The 27457-nt window shown below is 44.3% G+C and overlaps 4 protein-coding genes across 5 annotated transcripts; 3 read left to right on the forward strand and 1 right to left on the reverse strand.

The window, feature by feature from the left end:
- Window positions 1–1897: 1897 nt before the first annotated feature.
- Window positions 1898–7216, forward strand: LOC120957328 (sodium-dependent nutrient amino acid transporter 1-like). Its single transcript, XM_040379474.2, has 4 exons — window positions 1898–3014; window positions 4802–5033; window positions 5111–6117; window positions 6183–7216. Exons 1-4 carry the CDS (start codon window positions 2648–2650, stop codon window positions 6443–6445), a joined length of 1869 nt encoding a protein of 622 aa, XP_040235408.2. The 5' UTR covers window positions 1898–2647; the 3' UTR covers window positions 6446–7216.
- Window positions 7217–10552: 3336 nt separating this feature from the next.
- LOC120956716 (sodium-dependent nutrient amino acid transporter 1-like) lies at window positions 10553–26208 on the forward strand. 2 transcript variants are annotated; one of them, XM_040378416.2, is made up of 8 exons: window positions 10553–11529; window positions 22943–23470; window positions 23560–23800; window positions 24454–24569; window positions 24641–25266; window positions 25336–25612; window positions 25694–25788; window positions 25852–26208. In XM_040378416.2, the coding sequence occupies exons 2-8, from the start codon at window positions 22996–22998 to the stop codon at window positions 25942–25944; spliced, it is 1923 nt and encodes a 640-aa protein (XP_040234350.1). In that variant the 5' UTR covers window positions 10553–11529; window positions 22943–22995; the 3' UTR covers window positions 25945–26208. The 2 variants fall into 2 exon arrangements, with proteins under 2 accessions (XP_040234350.1, XP_040234352.1); XM_040378418.2 differs by lacking the exon at window positions 23560–23800 and adding an exon at window positions 24070–24298.
- Window positions 18806–22936, forward strand: LOC120956717 (uncharacterized). The gene is made up of 3 exons (XM_040378419.2): window positions 18806–20244; window positions 20320–20713; window positions 20793–22936. Exons 1-3 carry the CDS (start codon window positions 20088–20090, stop codon window positions 21232–21234), a joined length of 993 nt encoding a protein of 330 aa, XP_040234353.2. The 5' UTR covers window positions 18806–20087; the 3' UTR covers window positions 21235–22936.
- Window positions 26085–27379, reverse strand: LOC120956718 (6-phosphogluconolactonase). The gene is made up of 3 exons (XM_040378420.2): window positions 27139–27379; window positions 26506–27002; window positions 26085–26429 (listed from the first exon to the last, which is right to left on the reverse strand). The coding sequence occupies exons 1-3, from the start codon at window positions 27260–27262 to the stop codon at window positions 26301–26303; spliced, it is 750 nt and encodes a 249-aa protein (XP_040234354.2). The 5' UTR covers window positions 27263–27379; the 3' UTR covers window positions 26085–26300.
- Window positions 27380–27457: the final 78 nt, after the last annotated feature.

The following is a 27457-nucleotide window of genomic DNA, read 5'->3' on the forward strand; positions in this document are numbered from 1 at the left end:
AATTGCAGGAAACTCTGGGAGGAAACCTTTTGTTGATTGTTTTTGGTTTGAGTTCACTACTTGAGTGCGTCACGCACGCTAGATCCGGCCGGATCTGGTTCCGGACAACGGTGGTACTTCCCTCGGCTCTTCTCCCCGGGGTGGGTGGGATATACTGTATTCAAAGGTAAATATTGGCATGCGTCCTCGTGCCTTGCTGAACGCTATCATCCGCTGCAATGGCTCGCACGTGAGCTTGGATGAATGAAGCGTCCCCTGCAGTGATAAGCGTTCTATCCCCGCAGGGAACGGGATGGAGAAGTTCGGTTGTTATAGTGTGGCAATCATTGCATAATTAGCGACTGAGAGAGACTGATGCACGAGTAAGTTGTGCTGACATGTGGGACCTAAATAACAATGTCCCTCAGGTAAGTTCGCTTTAACGACTTCATGCACGTGTCCGCAACATCTTCGCTTTCTTGGACGCAGCACCAAATCTACCCATTTGCGTCAAACAAACAACTTTATTGCTAAATTTGTTACCGCTGCTCCATTCTCCAGTCTCTAACACTGTTTTCAAGGCGGAATTCGGCCAACGGGATTGAAGGTTGGGGGTGAAATCTTCGCTGGGGTTAAAAGCTTAGTCTTGTGTTGAGAGTGAAATCGACTCACATTCAAGAAGCAACACAGTGGAAGCAGGTTTAAGGGGAATTTATATCAACGCAATCGATCGATGAGATCAGAACTGTGGTTTGTGACGATGTGGTGGTCAGGATAGATAATGAGATTTGATTTCTCTTTGTTATAACTTCAGACAGTCTCAATTAAATGGAAATTCTGGATCAAAGCTCATGGTTTGTAAAACTCTCAATTAAATCATAGACCTGTTCTTGTTATGATATGCATGATATGCATGAAACCGTTTGTAAAATAAAAAAGAAAGAAAACGGTTTAACAACAATAACATAGCTAATAGTAAAATAGTATAATATTAATAAAATAAAAATAGTTAAAATAATACGTTTCACCACATGAACATCGACAAAACTTATTGAATAATTATAAATCGATCACAAATGATAGACTCATTTGCGAATTAAAGCAAAACAAAATGTAAAGAAACACAAGCCAGTAAGTTTTTGTATCTTCATAACATCATAACGCAAACACCAAGCATAACATAAGCAGAACATATAAGCAAGTACCGACATGAGAAAAATATTCAAAACTCAATGCAATACGAAACACGACCACAAAAAAAACATAAAACTAAGAAGAGGAATAAAACACAAAGCCCAATCCTACAACTATGATTTAACGACAACAAAAGCCAAGTCAGACCTTCACAGTGCAAAAGCACAACACAAAACACAAGCGTTACTATAATTTTCCACCACATTACTTGCTTGCTGCTGCTACTTCTCACTTAGCGGAAGCATTATAAAGTCAAATACACACCGTTCAAGAGTGCAATTTATTTCGTTCTTGTTTTTTTTTTCTGTGTGCTGCTGTCCACACCTTTTGCTGTGTGCAGTAAGTATCTTGTACCAGAAAAATTGCAGTAAAGGCATGGGCATATAAATAGCATCAGCAAAAACAAATTCACATATTGTAACCCCCGTATCGTTTTGGAATTTCAAGCCTTTTTTATGTAAGTGCCCAATCAACGTCCAGATAGCATGAGATGCGCTTTTATTCGCCTGCCTCTCAAACTGGGATAAGAATTCCCCCGAATCTATCAACTGCTGGAGCAAACCTGTACTCAGAACCCTACTTCGCACACACACACACACACTCACTCCAAAAGCACAAAAGTCCCCCAGACAGCCGCCGGCGGCGTCGGCAGCGGGAAGCTTAATCGCTTCACCTGTGTGCGAATCGTTGTCGTCGTCGGCAGATTAGACCCCGGGCGCTTTCGATGGCTATAAACTAATTGCCGCCGACGTCGGAGCACCTCACTAACAAACGAGCGTTCGAGTCGAACGGACACGCGGCCACGGGAGCTTTCGCAGCAACGGACACTGTTGCCACACATTGTTGATTGTGAACGTGCGTCTGTGGGAAAAAAGTGCAAATCCCCAGCCTATCGAGAAGTAAAGATCGATCTCGTTCTCTAGCAATAGTTTATGAGGAAGAGATCAAACTACTAAACAGTGCTAATCAAAAAAGTGTGTCTAGGAAGCGACTCGCGTTTGCACACAAAGATCCTCAAAGCGTGAAGCTTCGAATTACTTTTACGTGTGCGTAAATCTGTGATACGATCAAGTGCCTCCGTTTCTGTGTCTAAACGCCGTCCTTCGATCGACGCTACTGTAGAGTCCTTGACAAGTGTTTGTGTGTTGTTTCGCTACGCTTCAGCGACAAAGCCGTGTGCCGAATTAGTAGTGCCTGCAAAGCGCACAACAACACAAATGCACACTCTGCACGATAGTTGATTCAAGTCACCGTTCATTTTTAATAAACAGAATTAAAAAAAAAATCGCAAAGCAAAACCACACGTCACACGCCAGTTGCGCCTTCCCTTTTCTGCCTGCTTAATTGTGCGAATGGTGGCTGCAAAATTTAAATAGTGACTGTGACTAAATAACGATCCACACACCGTTGTAGTGTGGTGAATTTCCATTTTCCACTGCTTGCGTGTGTCCGTGTATAATACCTCCGGCATACAATGTCCGGTACGGACAATCCTGGCTTTGTCACGTCGGACGATGGCGGGCTTCCTGCACAGAATGGTGCAAAACCAACATCACCATCAGCACAGCTGGAAAAGCTCGAAAAACCACCGGCCGCGGAGCGTGAAAAGTGGGACAAGGGTGTCGAGTTCCTGATGTCCTGCATAGCGCTCTCGGTCGGGCTGGGCAATGTGTGGAAGTTTCCGTCGACCGCGTTCCGCAATGGTGGCGGTGCGTTCGTTATCCCGTACCTGATTGTGCTGCTGGTCGTTGGGCGGCCCATCTACTACCTGGAGATGATGATGGGTCAGTTTTCGAGCCGGGGCAGCGTCAAGGTGTACGATGTGTCGCCGATCATGCGAGGTAAGGTGGGATGATGATGGGTGCGGGTATTTAGAGCACAAAAATACACACACACGCGCGCGTGTTCTTTGCAAGGGTAAGGGCAATGCGGACAGTAGTACGAGATAGTCAAGCCACAAAAGCAGGAGGATCGTCATCATCGTCATCGTCGGGAAATATGTAATGAGCGTCGTAGTATGCGTAGTTGCCGAAAGTGATTTAGAACTCGGACTCGCTCTAATGAGCAGTAAATGAGCTTCATCATCCCACAATGGCAATAAAATTACTTCCTTTCACTTCATGGATGCACTTTACTGCGCTTTGAGCTGAAATTGTTGTCGTTTAATTCTTTGAATCAATTTTGCAACCCATCACTTTTTATATTATTTGGTTACTAGTTAAAAAGGACTAACCAAGGTTAATATTTCACTAAATAATTGAGTATTATTCATTTTTGCTTGTCCAATACATTAGACGTTACTTATGAATGATATAAATGGATATTAATAATGCTTAATTTAACATTTTTAGCAGGAATTGAAGTGAAGATTAAAAAATGGCTATGTATGCACTACTAGCGTAGGACAATAGGAAATTTATTTACTCCATTTCAATTACCCGGAAAAAGGGTGGAATTAACTAATCATAAAACCGGTAATACAGATCATCCAAGTTTTCACACGTTCAGGATATAAATGCAAGCTTTGTGAGCATTCGCGTTTGTTTATCAATGATCTATAGCGTGTAATGCGTACGGTGATTTTAGATATGTAACAGAACAATACCGAACGTCATATCACGCGATCGTTTATTCTCTTTGCTTCTCGATCGTAAAAAAACACTTTTTAAAAATGTACAGTGTACAATGCTATAAAAATTTCTATGCCAATTAATTGGTTTACATCTTCCAGGGAGAAAATATGAAAAAAGTTATAGAGATGTAATAATGATAAGAACTACAAGCTCAGAGTCGATGTATAGAACAGTCATTAAAATAGCTGAAGTACTACATCATTCAAGAAAAATAAAACACAATATAATATTTAAAAAGGCAAAGAACAAAATTGGAGCTAAAGATAATTGAATTAATAATCTAATGAATCCATCGGTCCACCGCAAGCTTCTCACAATTTATTGGTCGGGTATCGTATTTTTTTGGGTTCGTCTCACGATTTATTCTATGGGGATACCCCCATAGATTGTTTTATCGTTCCAACGATCTATTGGAATCGTCCCATTGCAAATCAATACAATCAATACTGCTGTGGAACGCCCAATAAATAGTGGGAACAATCCAAACAAATGTAGGGAAGCATCCAATAATCTTCCAATGGAATCGAAAGTAGGATGAAAAAAGAATTCAATATGTTAGCAGAGTAGGCTTCTTTTTATTTCTTGATAATTTCTCTAAATATATCAAGTTACAGCAAAAGTAAAAAAAGCTGATTTTAACATAGATAATGTATGCAACAGCCACAACTTTAACTTTAAGTTAAACCTATCCCATTTAACGCCCCATAAGACGTAAATCTTATCTTAAATTAGACAAAAAAGCTCCAAGTACTCAAGCTTTTTAGCACCATAAATCACCTGCAAACGATACGATATTGTGTGCTAATAGCTAAACATTCCACATTCCAACCACCATATCACACACACGGCGGAAAATTCCATAAAAACGGTTTGTGATTTTTTATGGACCACTAAACACTCAACGCAGCGACACTGTAACACATTCCATGCACCAAATATTTACCTTCTTATCTTACCTTTCCACACCCTGTCTCTTCCTCCTTTTCCTTTCCTAGGTATCGGTATCGCGCAGATGGTTTCGATTTGCGTAGTGATCGTGTACTACGCGGCGACGATCGCGACGGCAATCCGCTTCTTTGTCGCATCGTTCGGCAGCCCGCTCCCGTGGGCCAGCTGTGACGTCAGCTGGACCGGTGGTTTCAACTGTGTCAACTCCTCCAACACTGGGCCGACGCCGGCTTTCAACAACTCACTGCCGGTGAAGACGTCGGCCGAGCTGTACTACACGTAAGACTTTTGAAGCTTTGAACTAGCTTTCCGACACTCTTGCTTGACTAGTCTCTCTCTATCTTCCTATCTCTCAGACACTCAGTCACCGGCGAAGGACTGCTGACTGCGGGTGAGTTCGGTGTGCCGGACTGGAAGCTGACGCTCTGCCTGCTCTTCATCTGGGTGGCGATGACCATCATGATGGTGAAGGGTATCCGCGGATCCGGCAAGGTCGCATACTTTCTGGCCCTCTTCCCGTACGTCGTGCTGATCTCGTTCGCAATCTACGCCTTCACGCTGGAGGGCGCCGGTCAGGGCTTGAAGTACTTCATCACCCCCGACTGGGATCAGCTGCTGAATGCGGACGTCTGGAAGGAGGCCGTCTCGCAGTGTTTCTTCTCGCTGTCGATCTGTTTCGGCGGTGTCATTGCCTTCTCCTCTTACAACAACTTCAGCAACAATATCTACCGGGATGCGATGATCATCTCGTGGTTGGATACGTTCACCTCCCTACTCTCCGGGGCACTCGTGTTCTCCATCATTGGCCATCTGGGACATCTGACAAACGAAACCGATTACACCAAGGTGGTAAAGCCGGGCAGTGGCCTAACGTTCATCACCTATCCCGATGCGCTGGCCAAGTTTGAGCACGTCCCGAACCTGTTCGCGCTGCTGTTCTTCTTCATGCTGCTAACGCTCGGCGTCGGCAGCTGTACCGGACTTATCAACAGTGTGCTGACAGCGCTCCATGACAGTACGCCGAGACTGAAATCCTGGAAAACGGTCGTCACCATCGGAGTGCTAGGATTTGCGCTCGGACTGCTGTTCGTAACGCCGTCCGGTTCGAAGATGCTCGACTACTTTGATTACTACGGCGTGCAGTTTGTGACGCTAACGTCTGCAATCTTTGAACTGTTTGCGTTCTGCTGGCTGTATGGCATTAGGAAGCTTACGCGTGACATCCAGTTTATGTTAAAGCGACGCACCGGTTTTCTGTGGCGCTTCTGCTGGAAGTTGCTCACACCGGCGATGCTGATCGTAGTGCTGGTTATTGGACTGGTGAAAAGCCAAAGACCGCAGGGCATTGACGATGTGTATCATGGTGAGTGCGATGTAACTCAAGTGATCTTCTGTTCAATGTAACTAACATATCTCTATCCTCAACAGTCTTAGGTTGGTGCATCTACGTTGGAGCTCTGGTGCCAATTCCGGTGTGGGCTTGGTTTGCCATCCGTAAGCGCAACGAATCGTCCCTCAAGATGCGCATCGTGGCCGCAAGTAAACCCCTCGCCGACTGGGGTCCAGAGAGTTTGGAAGTGCGCAAACAGTACCTCGAATTCTGCAGCAACTATCAACCGATGGACTCACGCTGGACCAGGTTGCGGCGGGTACTGCACCGGAACGATAAGACGTATCGCGTCTCGGTTTAAGCGGAAGGCCGACGGGGCAAACAGTTTTCTCTCTTTTCTTATCAACGCGTGTGCGTGCGCTCCAATGCGTCAGTATTACCTGGAACCAAGCCTGGAACAGAGCCGGAAGAGCCCCCGAGAGTTCCGACACCCGTTTCTCATTTGCCCACCGAAACCGCACGACTGCGGTCTACCACAGTTCCCTTCTAATCTAAGCCACAACACAACGATCACCCCTCCAACAGACTTACTAGAGACACTAGCCAATGCACGTTGAAGGCGCGGAAGGGATTGCAAATCCAACCGATGACGTTCACGTTCCATTGTTTCGCGCGCAGATAATTGCTCCCCAGGTGCGCGGAATCGGAACGTCAGTGAGCACCGTAATGTAACCTTCCACGAGGGTTTGGGAGGTAGCATTGGCGAGAATCGAGATGTTCTTTAAAAGAAAAGCTCAGCGTGATAGGAAGCGCACGAATGCGAAAGGAAAAGTTGACTCCACACGGGTGTTAGCAGATCCCGCAGTGATAGTAGATTGTGAATTGTAAATGTGTCTTTCTAAATGACCTTTTTTATTGTGCCACTGGACAAAGTAGTGAGAGAGACAGAGAAAGCGAGAGAGATAGAATGGGGGAGAATTCGAAAGTAGACTACTGCCTAGGTTTTAGTACGATGACAACAGTAGATATAAATTATGATTAGTATTGTAACGTTAATTGAGTATGTCTTTGTGACCTCTTTAGATAACTTTTAAAAATAAAACAATTAAATATCTTCAAATTCTCCAATGTACCTCCAGGGAAAGGCGTCTTCCGAATCAAAGTTCCCGCATCGTACAAATTTGAAAGAAAAAATAAGACACGAGGGGCCTTCACTCAAGGTCACGTGCTTCCCAGACCGTGTGTGTGGTTGTGTGTGCAGTGCTGCACAGGTTTGATGTTAATTTGCTGTTGCTTAGTTGTAGGTTAGACCTGCGCTGAAGGTAATTAGCATGCATGTTTTGTGAATGAACTGCAAGTGGGAATGTCAAGGTCAAGCGAGCAGGCGTAACAACAGTAGGCAATCATCATTTAGGTCATTTTGATTGAGCGAAAACGCCGTTGTAAACAGAATGCGAAGGAAATAGAACATGATTACAAAGGGGAACTTTTAAAGCTTTTAGAGCTTGGCAGTGATTTGACGAAGATTCGACGGAGGAAAGGATGGTTGAAGTTTATTTTAAATGTCTTTTAACAGAAAAAGCGTAACTCCACAGTACACAATTCCTACCGTGAAATGAAAAACAAATCCATTTACTGCATGATTAAGGAAAATGGTACCAAAATAAACCAATCACAGGTTATTTTTTATGTGTCGATGACAACCGCTTAAGCTTGCTGAAGAACCCTCAATTCCCAATTCACTCCCCCAATAAATTATCATTAAATCATCGCCATCCGTTTCATCCGCTTTTTTGCTTTTGCGTTGTTTTTTTTTTTTTCATCAAAAAATTGCATCGAAAAAATGACTCCGCATTATTGTAAAAAATGAAATAAAAAAAAAAAACTTCACAGCAAGAAGGTTAATTCGTAATTTGTGTGCAAATTGATGTAACAACCACATGCAAGCGCAGTTTGTTCGGGCTGGTTTGCTGCTGATTATGTCGACCAGCGCCACAGCCACCATTTGACATTGGCCGTTGGTAGTGTCGAATGTTCAGTTAAGCAGGGTTGTAAATCTCGTAACTGTGCTTAGAAAATTGGACAGAGTGCCTACCTGGTGGTCCGATCGGTACGCGTGTGGAGTCAAACGTGAGTAGAACCGATTCTAGGCACGATCACGGGAATGGCACTATTGTTTTTTGCACATTTTTGCAGCACATCCATCCAAGATCTATCCCGTCGCGTGGTAGATAAACGTGTTGTATCGAAACAATCATGAGCTAAATTTATTATTATCCAAGGGACATACTTTCGTGACAGTGCAAAAACAAGATATTTATCAATTTGTGTTTAAAACGGTGCATAGACAAACCAGTCGGCAAGAAAAAATAACAAATTGTGAATGAATTCGACCGCTTCTGCAGGTTCTACTTTGTTGTACATCTCCAATAATAAGGTGCTAATGGTGCTTAAGTGGAACTTAATTTAGAGCTCACACGAGCGCATCGTAAGGGTATGACGTTTCACACTTGCATGGCTGTGAATGTGTTCAATGTTGTCTTCCAATTTGATTAACACCCAATTTGATACATTTGTAAGCAAGAATTTCCATGACGTTGGCCGATTTTAACATGCAGAAATACTGAAAAATGAATTTAATCAACAAACTTTTTTGGACGGTTTCTTGCTTTATCAGACACGGTTTTGGAAGTCTCTGACATTATATATCACATTTCTTAATTAAATTTCCATGTCTAGTTTTTGGTATGATCTTGATAAACAGAGGCAACAATGGCTATCATTTACACTTTCGAAAAAAAAAAAAGAAAAAATCGAGCAATTGGATTCCAATATACATTCAAATAAGAAACAGAAAAGCAAAAATTGAATTGATCAAAACGATACACCAATTCTTCACACAATGCCAAAAACAAATATATAAACAATATAGGAAAAAGTATCTTTAACACAAAGACACAAGTACACGATATAAGGTATTGTGCAACAATTTAATTTAGTAAGAAATGGAATATTGTTTTTCGGAATTCGTTACTAATGTGCCCTGTTAAAAAAAAATATATTTATATACAATAGTCAGAAATCAGTCAATATCCCACGTGAAGAGAATTGAAAATTCTCAGAAAAACCTGTAATGGCCAAACAAGTAAAGCAACTTCGTTCGGTTCAGCAGCGTGCACGATCAAAGAACGGCACCTCGTAGCATCTAAAACGGACTCAGTTTATGAACGTCGTATAAGTCTGTTCCGGTATCTACAACATTTTGGCACTATTAGACAACAAACAGAACATCGAAAAAAACACCCATTTCTAAAGGCTGACGTTTCTGAGCGACAAGAAGCTCCAAAGAATGCTTAAAATGAAGACCGAAGGAAATGTCGCTACTTCGCTGCGTTCGCTTGGCCGGAAGGTCGATGCAACCGGCCAAACAGTGAAATAGTACTTGGAAAACATGAACATATCAGGAGCCAGAACATATCACGTCCACTGGATTCGCAGCGGCAAGCAATGGCGCCAAAACTCAATGCGTCCATTTTAGATGAATTCCGGCTGAATTTCGTTATGACACCCTAGTGCGCGAACCGGTCCAACATCGCCCAGCTGCGTCTCATCGAAATTTTCTTTTTCAATAAGATGCAAAAGCTGTACTCAAAGGATTTTGTTGTAAAAATTGAGGAGGAATTGATACAAATCGAGGTAGATCTTAAAAACACGCATATAACTAAGCCTTAACCATCTGACGGTACCTCGCAAGGCCATCGATAGATTTTTGCAAAAAAGCTTAAACCTTTCAAAGTATGCTTATGGAAAGAAATTATCTCTCTTTGTTTTTTTTTTTCTACAACCAGCCGACAATAAATCCATTTTTAAAGCAATCGTTATTAGCAGTATAATAAGGTGAAAGAAACAAAAACTAGAACTTAAAGCATATATTAAATCATTATATGATTAAAAACATATTTCTATCTTTGGTAGCTAAACACACATGTTCCTACTATATTTTAGTAGTTTAAATCACTCTTTGAATATTATTAAAAAATATTGTCACAATTTTAAAACTTTTTTTAAAGCCACCACGTGCGTCCGTCTTTTCATTTTCCAACGGCCAAACAGCACGCAACGTGCAACTCAAGGCATCTGCGTTGGAGCTTTCGCAGAAGCTTTTACGAAAGCTCCAGCGTAATGCGTCCCGAGTACAATGCGATACCGATATGCTCGCGCACAAATGAGTTAGATTTTCCGCACAAAATTTTCCAATTTCAAACCAAATAATGAACAATTTTTATCATTTCACACACAAAATGTTGCAATAGTAAAAAAGGAAAAATGACATATTACCTCAATCATCCGATTACAGTGGTATGCAAAAAAGCCCACACTATGCATCGTACACCGGATAAGCGTCACAACAGAACCCTTCCTTCCAACAGCAGCCGTCGCGTGGCCGCGTTTAAAAACGTTTCGCGCGCCAAAGCGGACTTTCAGTTTCTATCCAGCAGCCGTCGCGTTCGGTTTGCGCAAACCTATCCTCTCTCTTCTCCCGTGAAGGCTCCGCGTGACGCTTGGCCACCAGCTAAAAAAACAAAACTTCCCTCGTGTCTCCATTCGACCGTGTAATGGTAGTCCAAAAATTCGTTCACTCGTCACCGGTTCAATTACCTCCCTTTAGCCCGAACACCAGACGAGAACACCGTCAATCGTCCATCCAATCTAAGCTGAAGCTGTTTCGGAATTGGAATTCGATGCCGTTCAAAGTGTGGATGAAGCTTTAGCAAAGGTGTGTTGAGACAGTGTTTTTGGAGAACTTCTTTTTTGTGAGCTAAATTTACAAAGAGATTGTTTAGTTTTTGTTTCTCGTGTTGAACGCGTGTGCCTATTAGGAGTGATTTCGTGCGCTTTTTTATTCCCTTATGCAATTAAGGCACAAACAGGCGATTGATTTTCGTGCCGTATAGTGTAATGTGTTTGAAATTTTGAACCGCTTCTATCCTAGACTAATTCCATCCGAGTCAATCGTTAGTCAATGTCATTTCGGTACCCTAAAGTTGACCGTATGCGGGTCAATCTTTCAACGATAATTGTACAGTAAAAGCATTAAGTGACGGTTAATGTTTTATTTCGTGTTGTCGTGTTTTTGTTGTGTCTGCATTTCGTTACGTACATCCTTCATCTCTGGCAGCAGCCTTCGAAACGCGTGTGTGTGCTTTAAGTGGAGACGACAGCCCGCCGACGAATAACAATATCAAGACGCGGGGGTTTGCGCTATTTGCAAACCTTTTGCCGGACAAAACCTTTTGCGAAATCTACACAAATTGCTGGTCATCGTTTGCCATTTTTTTTTCTTCTTACTCATCACCATCTGCTAACAGTGAGAGAAAAAGAGAGAGAAAAACAGAATTCTCATTTGTGTTGTAAATCTGAGCATATGCATGCAACTACGATAAGGTAAGTATCTTTCTGGAGATAGAAAAACACTCTTGTTTTTGGAACGTTTTTTCATACGTAAGCATTTCCATTTGCGTAAATTCTATTTCACGCAAAACAACAACAAACGAATAAATATTCATTTTTAAATCCACTCCTTACTCAATCCTTGTTTGTCACCTATTTTTCCTCACTTTCATATGGGTTTTGTTTGTACACAACGAGCCCGGCGGGTCCTCTCAAAACCGTACAATGATCGGTCATTAATGCAAGGTCTTTAATGGTCTTTTTTCTGTGTGGCTGTATGGTTTTTGATTGACCGCCAACACTTTTCGTTGGGGGAGAAATCGAGTTCAATGTTACGACGACGATGACGCTGCATACGATACCGAAGTAGCAGTAGCAGTACTGCTGCTTATTCCGCTCCGATTTTCAAGTTCATAACGGGGTCCCTCCTCCCCTCTTCTTGTGCCGCCCTCGTAAGCTCTTTTAGCTGATTAATTTTTGTTGTTGATTAATGCTGAAGGGTCTGCCGGTGGTTAAATGCCGGTAGTTGGCGTTCAAATTTAAAAGTTGTTTTTGTTTCAATACAGCTCTTTTACGATCTTTCGATTACCTTTCGATAGTTTGAGAGCCCTTTACCGCATTTTTAATTTTATTATTTTGCAATAACTGCGGTTAATTTTGGTAAATCTTTGGGTGTTATTTTATGTTACTTTTACTTCTCAAAAGATTTTTAATTTAGTAATGACTTGAAAAATATTTATTAATTATTTTATCACAACAAAAAACAAGCAAACAACAAGCTATAAAATGTGAAAATAATCAGAACCATGTGTCATATTTCATTAACTGGCACTTAATGACGATTGGTTCTTAATGACGATCTATATTTAAAAAATACCATACAAAGTTATGTTCTGCAAAAATAATGGAAAAATGATAAGAAAAAAAAACACAGATCAAATAATAACACGCAATAATTATATCGAATAACGAGGAAACAGATCCAAAGCTAATTATTTTTTAAACAACATGCAAAAGTAAGCTTTAAAAGCTTAGGTGTTTTTAAGAAAATAAACACGAAAAATAAATACATAAAATAGATAAAAAAGCATTAAAGTACTCGGAAAGTTTAACAAGTGATTAATTAAAAAGAAACAAACATTCTTGATAAGAAATTGAAGTAAAACAAAACATTTAAGAAAATAATCCAATTATCAAACGGATTTATCCCTTTTAATTTGAAACAAAACGTATCCCATAGAATGGTATTAAAATGGTAACATTTGAGTTTTTTTTAATATTTGAATGACTATCAAAACATGCAAAAAATGTTTCGTCGCCATGATTTGATGTAGAAAAGTATCACCAATTATCCTTTCGGCTTGTTCTGTGTACGTCTTTAATGACGGTCTTTTTGATACCCGATCCTGTCACCTGTCCCGAAAAAGCAAACCGAAAGATCAATGTCCGTCTTGCAAAAGGCCCGGGTACGAGCGTCAACTTTCAACTCAATCATCGCCGATCAGATCGCTTTGTCTCGGGTGAACCTGTTTCCTGCTGCCCCTTTTGCGGGCACGCAAACGGGCTGGAGCAGTTTAGAATCGCAATTGCCACCGAACGGCCATACTAACCATACAGGAAGTGGTAGTACACGCGTACACACACTGGCACGCCACCACCCCGGGGTTGGCGAGCAACACCGCCCGCAGCCTGAACGAACTAAGAATAATATTCAGAACGGGCAAACGACGGGCAAACGCGATTGGAAGTCGCAGAACAAAAGTCGCTCACGTTCTTGGCGTTCTCAGTCCCGGCAACAACAAGCAATCATGAGGCGGCCCAAGGCATGCACCCGTTTTCCTTGAATCATTAAATTAAGGAGTGAAACAAAATGTAGAATAAAAAAAAAAAGAGCAGCAGCGTGCCACCATGTCGATTTCTCGTTCATGATCACCGCTTAGCAATTCCGCAAACACTAACCCAGCTAACCAGCGTCTGTTCGTGTGCCTTGTTTGAAAGTGCGGGAACGTACAGAGCAAGGCAAAAAAGCAGAACAAGTAGGGTTGCATTCGAACCTACTGCTCCTAACTACACACATTGATGGCGTTCATCCATCCGGCAACGCAACGTCGTGCGGTGTCTGCGACCTAACGCGTCGATAAGTCCGGAAGTTGAATGGTTTAAGGACGTTTTCTCACTCACAGACGCTTTCCTAAAAGAGGCAGAAATAATCAAATAAATGGCATTTACAGCGGCACCTCCGACCGCACCGCAAATGAAGTTCGTGCTCGTGCATTCATTCCAAGCAAAAGGTTTACGACCGTTGGTGTCTGGTAGTGGGTGCTTGGCGAATGGTGCAGCGAGTAGATCGCTATCACCGAGTGTACTCCGGAGACCGTTGGCTCTATTGTCGAAAAAGTGTTCGAGTCATGCTTACTAGACGGACAAAACCACAGCGACGTTTATGAGGATGCTGTGCAAGGTTTTAGGCCGGTGTATCTAACTACAGCCATAACAGTGTCATAATTCACCGATGGGGGTCGACTTCCTGCATGTAAGCGCGAAGATAAAGAAAGTGTTTGGGACGTTGACATTTTGAGCTTTTTTTGGAAGGAAGATAATTTTGCGCAAATTTATTTTTTTTCACTTTATAGACACATTTTAAAACATTAAAGGTTAAAATGGCGAAACTAGCTTTAACACTTAAAGCTAAATTAATCTTAATGTGAAGCTTTGCTGATGTTCTATTGCAAGTACCATATCTAATTGCAACGCCATCATGAATGCACTGACAAATGGTCTCGTAAGCATGAACGCCGGTTTCAGTCAGGCAAGAGGTGGTATCAATTCCCATTTAAGAACCTTCTCTTACCGCTCTTAAAGCTAGCAACTAATTGAGGTTGTTCCATGGTATTAAGAAGCTCTATTTTTTGCATAAAGCCTATTCAACAATTCTTTTTAAGAATATATAACATTAATGATTGTTGATTGGTTAAAATCATTCTTTCGAGCTTATTTTCATATCGAATCATCAAAAGCATTTACATACAATATCACCCGAATGTGATTATAAACATGAAATTTATGATTATTTTGCTTAAATTTGATACTAACTCGATAATAACTCATAGACTTCAAAGATTGATGAAAAATGAAAAAAGATGCTCTATAAAACAATATTAAATATGTTACAAGTAAGACTTGCTAATAAAAACAAACTAAAACAAATATAAATTGTCAAACTTTACTAGACGATGAATATCCAACCCAAAACATTGCCACAAAGAAAGCAGACTTTGGGAAAATTTACTACCGTGAAACACAAATCAAAAGCAATCAATAACCATGAGCAACAAACTTTCAACTAAACAAATGAAAGGAGAGTGATAGCAAGAGATTTTCGTTTCATATTTCAACATGGACAATCAAATCGAAGGAAAATCTTAGCCATTTCCCACACCACTTCCTTATCAAGGTGCTTTGGAAACTGCTTTCATCGCGCCCTGATGTCCCAAACTCTCCTATTTTAGGCCCTATCGTCTAACGACACTCTGTTGAAGCGCTCGCTAACACACAAACACCTGATCGGTCGATCAATGTGCTAGGAGTTACGATTTTTTACATATTGCATTCACCGAAGCGGGAGGCGGGGGGAGATCGATGGCCGAACACAAAGAAGCTACCGTTCGTAATCTCCCACCGGAGATCGTCACAAATTTCCATCGTAAACCTTCAAACGGTGCAATCCATCCGCAGCATCTGATCAGTTTAGTAGGTTGTGCTTATGTTTTTCGCACACATTCGATCCACCGCACACATCATGCCATGCCTGGGGACCTACGATCGGACCTAATTGTAGCCCCCCTCCGCGCGTGGCCTTGCCGTGGTGTCGCGCGCGCGCACTAATGATTACTATCGTTTTGTCGAGCTTTTGGGTCGTTCTCACCCGGCAAGAGGATCTAACAACATCGTAACAGGTAAAAAAAGAAGCGGTAAAACGAAGCATGTTGTAACATAATCGATTGCAAAGGTACGATGATGATGCGCTCGGGCGATCGAGAGGAGAAAAAAAACGAAGGAGACACATTATGCAAACCGCCACAAAACCATCGTTCACACCTTCCGCCCGAACGTGGGGATTTTTTTTAGTAGCGATATGATTGTGATCTTGCATTAGGCAAGCACACAGATCTGGGTCTGTCGATCTCTTCGGGCAGAGTTGCCTGCGATACTGATTACCGAGCCTCGTGTGCCTTTTGAGCAAACAAAACATGCCTTCGATGCTAGAGTTATAGCACAGCAACCGATTGGTAGCAGAATTGGATTGTGGAGAGTCGGTTTTGATTCGCATAATTTACATAACAGATGAGAAAATGATTAACGGGGGGAGGGATCGGCATCAGCAGCAAACGTTAATGCCTATATCCGACGGTAAGAGGTGTGTGTTGCTGCCCCACACTCCAAGGGCCGTTTTTGTTGCCTATTAAGCCAAGGTAAATAAACGCGTTGTGTTCTGATTCTGTCTAAGGTTCCACTTACTACCTCCATGTTGCTGAATGGGAGGGGAAGAAGTGTGACCCTAATGAGAGGGCAATTTTGCGATCTTCACAGTACAATCGGATCGAATGGTTAATTGCCGTCTTTATGAAGTACCTTGCAATAGTCAATAAAAACCAAGCCCCGGAATGGAGTGGCTGTCTTCAAGAAATCACGTTTCGCTCGCCATAAGTGAATAAGACGTCTTTGTCGGAAGATAAGGCATGATGATAGAAGTACCCCATTTCATGATATTGATCCACTTCAAGAATCTGTTTTTGAGGATGTAAAAATAAAAGCCAAAACACCTTTTTATTAGACAGACCTAACCTGAACAGACGTTGAGCGCTGGAATACAATGACAATACGAAAATGCATCGCCCTGTCTGGGCAAAAACAAACGATAGCCCAATAACAAAACAACCGATTCTCTCGCACGTCTGAAGTGGGAATTGGGGATTTCCCCCTCTTAGGCCTCCGAAGAAAATATTTCTTTATGCATATTTCTCCGTCTTCAGCGTGCGTTTCCCCAAAAGCGGAGAAGGCAGATTAGGAAAGTAAACAAACAACAAGATCGCGCTCCGTAGCCGCGTTTGTTTACCACCGAGCCGTACAACTCTTGGAGCGCCTCCAGCTAAATGTCAGACAGACCCAACGTTGAGGGACCTGTTGATGCAAAAACAAAACCTAACTCGAGCTGTTCCAATAGTTCCTCGTGCAAGCCAATTGGAATGTAGACTGGAGCATGGGCTTTCGGTGCAGGCTTTGGTGTGCTTCAGCATGAGCGAGTTCCGGTTTGCGCTAAGTGGATCAATGTCTCGCACAGACCGTTTACAAAACCTCTCTTTGCGCACGAAAACACCCTCTCCCCCTGCACACGGTAACGCACGGTGCGCCCTTCAAGGCATAATGGTGGCAGTCTTTCCGTCGTTTGATACAGATAAGACAGATGTCGTTGTAAAATCATTAACAAAACGGTGTCCCGTTCGGACACGGCAACACTGAGGCACCTTGCTGTGGTTGACTAAACAGTTGGTGCCAACTGGGTGTTAGCACAAAACAAAGACAATCGAGACTCGCTTTATTGCCCCTTTTGCCAGGGCACAACCTAACCGTTGTGGTTGGACACAACCTCAGAACCTCCATTGACTGTTGAGGGTGGAGTTGGTTTTTATCGTCAATTTTCTGCACGATCATAAAGCGCTCTGGGTTTCGATGTCAACGTGACTCGTGACTGTTTGACGCACGGTGGAAAAGCGCAACCAAACCGCCGTCGGTACTGCAAATTGCAACTTCAACTTACGGAACGAAACATCGGAAGTTGTTTCCGACCGGTACCGTATAAAGCGCGCAATGGGTTTACGTGAGGTGAACATGTACTCGGGGCTACGTGGGAGCATTGCTAGTGCATCACGCTGCTAATCTGATCACAGCAACGATAACTCACGTGCGACGACTCTCAAGGCTAGCCCGAATAACGCTCGCAAAGACGAACAAGGCGTTATGCAATTAGTAATTTATTGTTCTGTGTCGCATCTTTGGAGCTAACCGTGTTTAACCAAATCGAGACCTACACATCGAGGAAAAGGAAAAGGCACGACAACGTAGCTAGCAGTTCCACATCGACCTCGTGGGTAAAATCGAACAACCGAGTGTCGATCACTACACCATACGGTTCTTTCGTTGTCTAGCCAGTTCAACAAGAGGAACTGAAACCGGGCCGGGGTCACTTAGTATTCGCGACCATGTCGACAATTACACAGCGCGACAATAGCATCATCAGTGCGACATTCGCGACATGCTGATTGTGTTGCACACATCATAAAAACACACACACACACACACAAACACTTCCTTTAACACCTTGCGATCGCATGGCGATCGCATCAGTACTTCTCTCACTCTCTGCGTGTTTGTAGTGCAATTTAGTAATGCAACTGTACCGACAGCAAAAACCGCTTCACACCCGGCAGGCATCGTACGGGACCGGTGCGGCGTGTGAATCCGGCTCACCGCGGGCAACTGGGCACGTACACGCACCCGGCACATACTTTGCATATATGTAAATGACGCCGATCGGGCGATTGTTGCGGTTTTGCTGCGAGTGGGCAATTTGATTGATGTACGGCTTAGGCAAACTGATTCAGAGGTTCGAGTGCGTTGGAGCTTTAGCGCTATGGTGGTAGAATTATTAGAGAGAGAGAGAGGAGTAATTTTTGCGATTGTTCATCGTAATGATAGTTATTGGTGGCAATCCGAACTATTTCACTGGGTCAGTGACAGTTGTAATAAATGTAATTACGCCTTGATAAGGTTTTAATGTGCTATTTTGTGTTATGTGGATGAATGATTTGCTGCATACGATTCCCTCATATTGGCATATATGCTTGAGAAGACCATGATAGAAATTTGTGACACTATTAATTTCAAACTGTTACATCCCGAATACCTTCATATGGGAATGTAAGGTGTTATTAAGATGTTATTTAGTTCAAACGTGGCCATGATCAGACAACCCGGTAGTCTATTGAATAGACGCGACTGTCCCTACAAGGACGGACGTGTTCAATTCTCATCAAGGGGGAGAGAAACGTCAGACTCTTCGCCGTATCGCCGTAGACTCCATTCAGTTTACGTGGTTGATACAAATTAACATGAGTAAAAATGTTGGCGTAGCTGGGCTTGCATTTCTTCTGTACACCCAAGAAATAAAAATGCATGTGTCGATTATACATGGAATGGGGGGGGGGTTAATAAATGTGATATATCAATTCGTACGTAGTCAGCCATGAGCCGTTTCCTCGTCCAGACGGAAGTTTCTTCTTCTATCCAAGGACTGAATTGTCAACACGTGCCCTAGAACGGAGTTAATAAGGTGATTTTTGCAATAACTCTTCTTGAGTTAACATCTTATACATATACAAGACCAGTTCATCAGATAGAAGATGGAGATAATAGAAACTCCACATGAAGTAATAAGTGCTCAATGCTATTTTTTTTAAGATATATTTTTAATATAAATTTCCTTGAAAGAATAGCATCGTTGAGCCTTGTTGTCAAATTATTAAATTAATTTCAAAAGAGAAATATGTTTCGTATAAAAACAGTATTGGTAAGCTAAATAAGCAATCAATTTAGTAAGCAAAAATTACCAAAATTAATCAAAATTATTTGTATTTTATAGGTATTTTGGTCTCAAGGAGCGATATATTTTGATATATTTTGAGTATCGCTAACATCTTCGAAAACACATACGTTATGCAACACAGAAGCAGTTGTTTTTCACAACACGTCATATGAAAAATGCTTTCTTGACAACTCAAACATGTTAGCAATCTATTCGCTGTTTTGAGAACCCTTAAACAATAGACCTAATTGCAAAGATCTATAGCACAAGTACTTTGCAATGCTATTCCAAATACTTTAATGAGATGCCAAGGTAGATAAACAACAGAGATCTCAGACTCATTCAACCATTCCAAAATACTTCCTTCGTTGTTATGTATCCCCAAGCTCCCCGGCCCAAGCTATTTTTCCTGATAATGTTGTTTTGGTCACTCTCACAAATGACTGAGTGAGAGCATTGGGTCTCCAATAATTCAAAATTAGGGTCTTTCGCAGCCATTAGATCACAACACACTGCCCTATTAACTTCAACGGTTTATTCAAGCTGATTGATCTCCAAAACACTTCCAAAACAACGACCCAAACCATCTCAAAGCACGTACTACACCACCGTGTTAACCCCTTTTATCACCTAACACCATCTCAAGTTACGTCCAGCGTGTACCTCCTCCCACTGTAAAACTGCTCGCATTCCGACCTAGCTTCACCGCTGTACCGGCTGAACCCGAACCTCTGCAACGACCTTGCCATGTTCGCATGTTTGTTACCAACAGTCCACCCTTTGTCCCAAGCATTTTGCCGACGTCAGCGGAAACCCATTTCTCGAAAGAGAGGTATGCGCCACTCAACGGCACACGCCACAGACGGCCCCACTTCAACAACAGTGGCTGGCGCTGACGCTTTAGTTCACGATGAAGTGTCGCATCTTTTGCGCGGTACTGCTAGGTACGCTCCTAGCACCTTTCGTCCACTCGTGGGACCTACGCACGATTGGGATCGATCGGTTCCGCGTGCGGCACGTTTCACTGTACCACTCGAGGGCGTTCCTAACGATTGAGTCATCGAACGGTGAGTAGTGGATGAAGCGGCGTGTTACACAATCAAAAAAGGGAGCTTAGGTCTAACATACCTGTCGCGTTACAGTGTCGCTGGTGGAAGCGAGCTGGCCCGAAACCGTCGGCTACCAGTGGTCGCGCGTGCTCTCAACCGACGGCGATGAACGAGGATCGTGCCGCGGGTTGACGAACGTGCTGGGCACTGATATCGATCGGTTGGCACGGCTGTGGGTGCTGTGTGGCGCTGGGGATAACGCCTGCCCCCCGAAGCTGGTCATCCGTAGCTTGCTGAGTCCGGGCACGGGTGAGATTCAGCACCGATTTCCCACAGCTGACGCTGACCAACAACGGTTCCATGCGATCGTGGTCGACCCGGTACCGTCAAGCGACGGTGACACACGTGCGTTCATCACGCTGTTCGATCAGGACTACGTGCTGCTGTACTCGCTGTTCAAACGCTCCATCGGCAAGCTACAATTTCAGTAAGACTCGTGTGACCGTCCCTTCATCTCCGGAATTGCATTCCATGCTTACCACTCTCACTCCAACCATTTCGTCCAGAAAAAGCGACCAAACCTCACTGCATCCGATCTCACTGTCCGAGGTAACGGTCAACCTGAACCGGCTGTACGTGGCCGACACGGTGAGCGATCGGCTATTTGCCCTGCCCATCCGGAACCTGCGCCAGCTCGCCTTCCCGGAGGACGGTGTGCGGAAGATTATCATGAAAACGAACGTCACCTATCTCGGGCGGCTGCTCGGGCGGCCCGCCGGGCTGACTCTGGATTTCCGCAACAATTTGCTGTATGTGCTGCAACGTGACGGTGCGATCGTGAAGTGGACGCCGGGCCGCTCGCTGAAGGCCGAAAACCATCGCGTCATTCTCCAGCAGGGCACGAACATTACGCAGATCATTCTTGGAATTGGTGGCAAAGCGTGGGCTGTGTCCGGGGAGTACATATCCGAGGCGTCCAGGCGGCACTGTCTGAAGATCGTTGTTTAGGAAGACTGCTGTCGAAAAAAGGGAAAGAAAACTGTGATAAAGGGTAAATAAAGAGTGTTTGTAGATTAAACAGATGTGCCAGAAGAAATTGGAACCTTCCTGGAGCAACCTGATATAGAGCAAAACAAAACTTGCTGAAATAATCCGCATTTTATAGCAACATTGCCAACACGTGCACGACCGGGTTCGATGACGCCTTTTTGGTGGTGAGACAAGTTTTTTGTTGTTGTTGTTTTGCTGGCGAGGCAAACATCCTTCCACAATGATTCCCTGAACTTGACCATGGCTCGACGAGGGTAAACACGCAACCAACGATGTCCGTGATGTCCGTTACGGTGAAATTGAAATTCGCTAACCGTACTCTAAATCCTTACGATTGCCCAGTGCGAAACGGCAATGGAGAGCCGAAGGAGGGGTTGTGAAGGTACACGCCGGGTTCGTTCGTGCAGAAAACTTGTTTTAATGCCTTTTCATTAACCAGCCGAGGCAATGCGTCTGGCACTAGCGGCTCTATCGTATAGAGATGGCATCTGAACTACCGTAACTGGTAGCAAGCATATCAGTTACTTTTTGCTGAAAGCAGTAACTAATCACAAAACATCAGAGGTGCAAAGTTGAAATTGGTTGACGTATTCTTCAGTTTAATCGTCACATTTTTTACAGTGACAACTCTTTCCTCTTCAAGTTGGCTCAAAAGATCTCAACTGTGGCAAGCTAGGGGTTAGCTACGGGTTATGCTCGGGTACTACCAAAATGCCAACCTCCACAACGACCACCATGCTATCCTATTCACCCGGAACTGATGTCTTTTCCTGGACAGTATCTTCAATCGTTGTTCTGTTGAATCTTTCAGTTGCTAAAAACGATCTGTCAACCGGTTCTTTGGCCATAGCTGAAAAGTTGAAGCTTGTTTGCAGGGTTATCAGTTGTTTGGTCACCATTTTCATCCAATTATACGTCGTTTCCTCCAAGTTGGCATATAACTTCTTAATCGGGTGAAACGGTTGCATATTGGCAGGGTTAGTATGGTTGGACACTAATCCTCTTAAAATGCTTGTCTCCCACAAAGTTCATCGTGTTCCTCGTTAATCTCTTGGACAAGAATCTTCTATAAATCATTCTGAGCTACTGGGCTTGGTTCTCCGATCTGCTCAATGAACCTTTAGTTTCTTAATAAAATATAGAATTTTATAGATGTTTCTGGTATTAAATTTGCCACAAAATAGCCATGCCGATCGCTTCTTTGGTGTGGATGAAGCAGGATCAGGAAGCATTACTCTTAACCATTTAATGTAACTAGTTCCTGGAATTCTAAATATGTAATTTCTTTAAAGCATTTGCCTCATTTTCAATCCGACAACCGACAACTACTGGTGATTACGTACTGTAACCAGTTACTCATGACAAAGTAACCGAATACCTTTGGTTATTTTTCATCTCCAAAACTTCCCATCTCTACCATGTTGACCCCGTTGTTCAACAAATTTCGAATGGTTGCCGCTTTACGAGTGCCGCTATTAAGATGCTGCATGATAGTGTGTTTTTTTCTTCTGGCAAGCACTTGCGGTTTGCGAATTCCATGAAAGCCATCAATGGATCTGTTTTGGCAGAGATTAAACGATCTGCAATAAATTATGCATTAACTTTTTTTGTTTTTGAGTCTGCCGAAAAGACCTCGAAATAAACTTTACTATCTGCTCTTTTCCAGATAAATAACTTCTTCTCGCGCACTTGCCAACTCCTCCACCACACCCTACGACCATGGAAGGACGGGATAATAATGGGTTCATCGGGGACAACAGCCCATCGATAGCGGGCCAGTACCGTTGGACTACACCGGCAGCACCGAATGGAGTTCACGTCACCCACGGAGGACTGGCCCTTACTGATGTTGAGCTGGCTGTAGGAGGTAAAACTGTCCCCAGACCAACTCCAGCTACAGGAGAAGATGCGGGACGAGTCCCTACCACCATAATACCCGAGCCCAATGCCGATCGGGACCAGTGGGGCAAGGGCGTCGAGTTCCTGATGTCCTGCATTGCCATGTCGGTCGGGTTGGGCAACGTGTGGCGGTTTCCGTTCGTAGCGCTCGAGAACGGAGGCGGCGCATTCGTGATACCGTACATCATAGTGCTGCTGCTTGTCGGCAAACCCGTCTATTACATGGAGATGATTATCGGACAGTTCTCGAGCCGGGGCAGCGTCAAGGTGTACGATATGGCACCGATCATGCGAGGTAAGTGGAGGCGTCCTTTGGACTTCAGCAATTGGAGAGCTCTTGTAAAATCCTCAACCCAAAATCCAACCACCAAATGTCCCTCCCAGGCGTCGGTTACGGTCAGGTACTGTCGACGACGATCGTCACAACGTACTACGCCTCACTGATGGCGACCACGTTGCGGTATCTGTTCGATTCATTCCAAAGCATCCTGCCGTGGGCTGTTTGTGAGGACAGCTGGGCCGGCAGCTGCATTCCGTCCGGGTCGCGCAACGTCACAATGGCGAGCGAACTGGCGAACGGAACCGCATTGTCGAACAGGACCTCCTCCGCTGAACTGTACTTTACGTAAGTCGAAGGTGTCTCTCTCTCTCTCTGCCTCTGTCTCTTTCTTGGTCAATAGACATTTGAAAATGGAAGTAGAAACGACTCTAACTCTTCGAAACGGGGATAACAGATTGGTGATTGGAAAGGAATAGAGGGGTCTCTTAGTACAACATTACGTTACTAAACGCTCTCCACTAACACCCGGTTCGGCGTGTATCTCCGCTCTCAGAAATTACCGTAGCACACTTACTGCAACCGCATTCTTCCCTCTTTCTCTCTGACGCGCCAAGGTGTCGGTTACGGGCAGCTGTTCTCGGTGACCGCTCTAATCACGTACTACTCCTCCCTAATGGCACTAATTGCACGGTACATGATCGACTCGTTCATGAACCCGCTCCCGTGGGCCCACTGTCGCTCGGAATGGCAACCGAACTGCATCGATTCCGTGGCCGGCAGTGCAAGCCCTAATGACAGCTCATCCAATCGCACACTGACCAGTAGTTCGGAGCTTTACTTTACGTAAGTTTTAGCGGGTTCGGTGTTACGGTGGTCGGTTTCGTGGTGTTGGATTGTTGCGTCCCGTTTTGTCTAATGTAGCGTCGTACAGGGGTTTGTGTCTGTTGCTGGAGTAGTCACTAGTTTAGAGGCACTCATACTGTTCTGTTTACTTACAGCAAGGTAGTCCTGAAGGAGCTGGATGGCATTGACGATGGAATCGGACTTCCAGATTTGAGACTAACGCTATTCCTGGTCCTATCTTGGTCGCTCGTGTTCCTCACCCTCATTAAAGGTAACGAAAACTATTCTTTCTTCAATTTTCCAATACTTTTTTCCTATAAATTCTCTTCACACCTTTTGCAGGTGTTAAAAGCTCCGGCAAAGCGTCCTACTTCCTAGCGCTCTTCCCGTACGTCGTCATGACTGTGCTGCTTGTCCGCGCTTGCACACTGCCGGGCGCAGTGGACGGTATCGTGTACTTCCTCAAACCGCAGTGGGACAAAATCTACGACCCAAAGGTGTGGTATGCCGCAGTCACGCAGTGCTTCTTCTCGCTGTCGATCTGCTTCGGCAACATCATCATGTACTCGTCGTACAACAAGTTCCGGCACAATGTGTACCGCGATGCGACGATCGTGACGTCGATCGATACGTTCACGTCGCTGCTGGCCGGGTGTACAATCTTCGGTATACTGGGACATCTGGCACACGTGACGGGGAAAACGGACGTGGGAAATGTGGTGAAATCCGATGCGGGACTTGCATTTATTTCGTACCCGGAAGCGATCGCAAAGTTCGAGGTGCTGCCGCAAGCATTTTCGGTGCTGTTCTTCCTGATGCTGTTTGTGCTCGGCATCGGCAGCAATGTGGCGATGACGTCGTGCGTGATGACGGTGATAAAGGATCAGTTCCCGCGGGTGCGCAACTGGCAGGCGGCCACGATTATTGCCATCTGTGGCGTGCTGCTCGGTAGCATCTACGTGACGCCGGTAGGTTGTTTCTTCAACTTCTTTAATTAAATTTAAAATTAAAAATCCCTTTCTTCTGGTTCATTTCAGGGCGGTCAGTATGTGTTGAAGCTGGTGGATTATTACGGCGCCTCATCGATCGCGCTCGTGCTTGCCATTGCTGAACTGATCGCGATCGGGTGGGTTTACGGCGTGGATCGACTGTGCAAGGACACGGAGTTTATGCTTGGCCATCGGCCCAACCTGTACTGGCGTCTGTGCTGGCGCTGGATCACGCCCCTGCTGATGTTTGTCATTCTCATCTACAACCTTGTCACGCTCGAGCCGCTCATGTACAAGCAGTACGTTTATCCTACAGTCGCTTACGGTGAGTATGAGCCATTAAGAGCTAAAAATGTTAAATTAATGATTAAAAGAATAAATCTAACTGCTGCTTTCATCCCCGCAGGCATTGGTTGGTGCATTTTTGCCTTTGGACTGCTGCAGCTTCCGATTTGGGCGGCCTACGCCGTCTACAAGCAGAGCGGCAAATCGCTGAACGAGGTATAGCACCCGAAACTAGCTGGCCATAAATTCGGATATTAACTGTTTCATTCTTCTTTATAGAAAATTAAAAACGCCTTCAAACCGACCGCTGCCTGGGGTCCGATTGATCCCGCCACACACTACGAGTACAAAAAGTTCATCGACGAGGACTGACTTTAGAGGGAAACCTTAACCGGGACGGCTCACAGCAGTTTAATTCTTTATACAGTATTTTTAAATATGTTTTTCCTCTACTTTTTAACTTAAAATCGTTCTCAACGGTGAAAACGCGCAACGGTGTTACTGCTATGTGATACGTATTCATTAGTATTGGTTGTAATTTATTGTACACACGCACATACACACACGAAAAAGGAGTTAGAATAAAGTTAAAGTAAAATAATAAAAAACCATTCCGCCACGAACGTGATGATTAAATGCCATGGTGTGTAAGTAAGTGTTTGGAATTTTGTGATCCGAGCTGCGCACTTTTGCTCTTAAGGCACCGTAAAAGGCTGGGGAGTTCGCGATTATGATCGTGGGAAGAGGTCACCCTCTATGAGGGACGCCGCTTCATCGCACGCCACAAAGATGAGCTCACCCTCGGATGGATCGACCAGCGTGGCCGGCAGCGAGCTGTCCCTGTCCGCTACGATACGCTGCAGAGATTAATTTCATTAAAAATGGAATTAAGCCCAAAATCCCCACATACACACACACAACCCACGGCCTTACCTTCAACATTTCCGCTTTGCCACGGCCCTGCGCCCCGAACAGGCACACCTTGGCATTGTTAATCAGGGGCAGCGTCATCGTCACACGCTTCGGTGGCGGTTTCGGCGAGTTTTCGATCGGTGCAATCAGCTTTTTCTTCTCCCCGAGCAACGGATGCCCCGGGAACAGGGAGGCCGTGTGTCCGTCCGGGCCAATGCCCAAAATCAACAAATCAAACGATGGCACCTCTTCCGGCTTTTCCAGCCCGAATGCTTTGCGGATCTTTCGCTCGTAATCGGCGGCGGCTTCGTTCACATCGAGCGATGCGTTTACCGGGAAGAACACACTCTCCGGTATGTTATCACAGTTGGCGAGCAGATCGCGCTTGAAGATGCCCCACGTCGACTCCTTATCGGTGACCGGGACGACACGCTCGTCGCAGAAGAAGATCTGCCATTTGCTGAAATCGGACCGCAGATCGGACATGCCCTCGCAGAGAATGTCCGCCAGCGAACCACCTGGAAAGGGGTAGGGAGAGTAAGAGTGAGCGATTTTAAAATGCATTTGCTCAAGCATATCGTCACGCACGGGTGCACGTAAATGACTTTGAATTCACTTTGAAATTAGAATGTGTGTTTTTTGTGCTTGACTCACCCGACACACCAACACGAAAGTGGTCCTGCTTGGCGAGCGTTTCATTGGCGAACTTTTCCAGCAGACCCAGCACCTCATCGCAAATGGCGTCGCCCGTGCGGTAAAAGGCTCTTTTTGGAGACATTTTGGCGAGGGTAATTATGCTTGCAACGAGGTTTAAAATATGCACAATTTGCTAACGAATTCCGTTCGCGTTCTGCTCGATACCGACGGCACGGGAATAAACATGACGCAAACACGGTGTTGACGTTTTGGAAGCTAAATGTCATTCCAAAGGATTGTTTACATCACGCTTCCAGTACCCAATGAACAAATATCC

The sequence above is a fragment of the Anopheles coluzzii genome, chromosome 3, assembly GCF_943734685.1.
Source record: "Anopheles coluzzii chromosome 3, AcolN3, whole genome shotgun sequence".
In the NCBI taxonomy this organism is placed as follows: Eukaryota; Metazoa; Arthropoda; class Insecta; order Diptera; family Culicidae; genus Anopheles; species Anopheles coluzzii.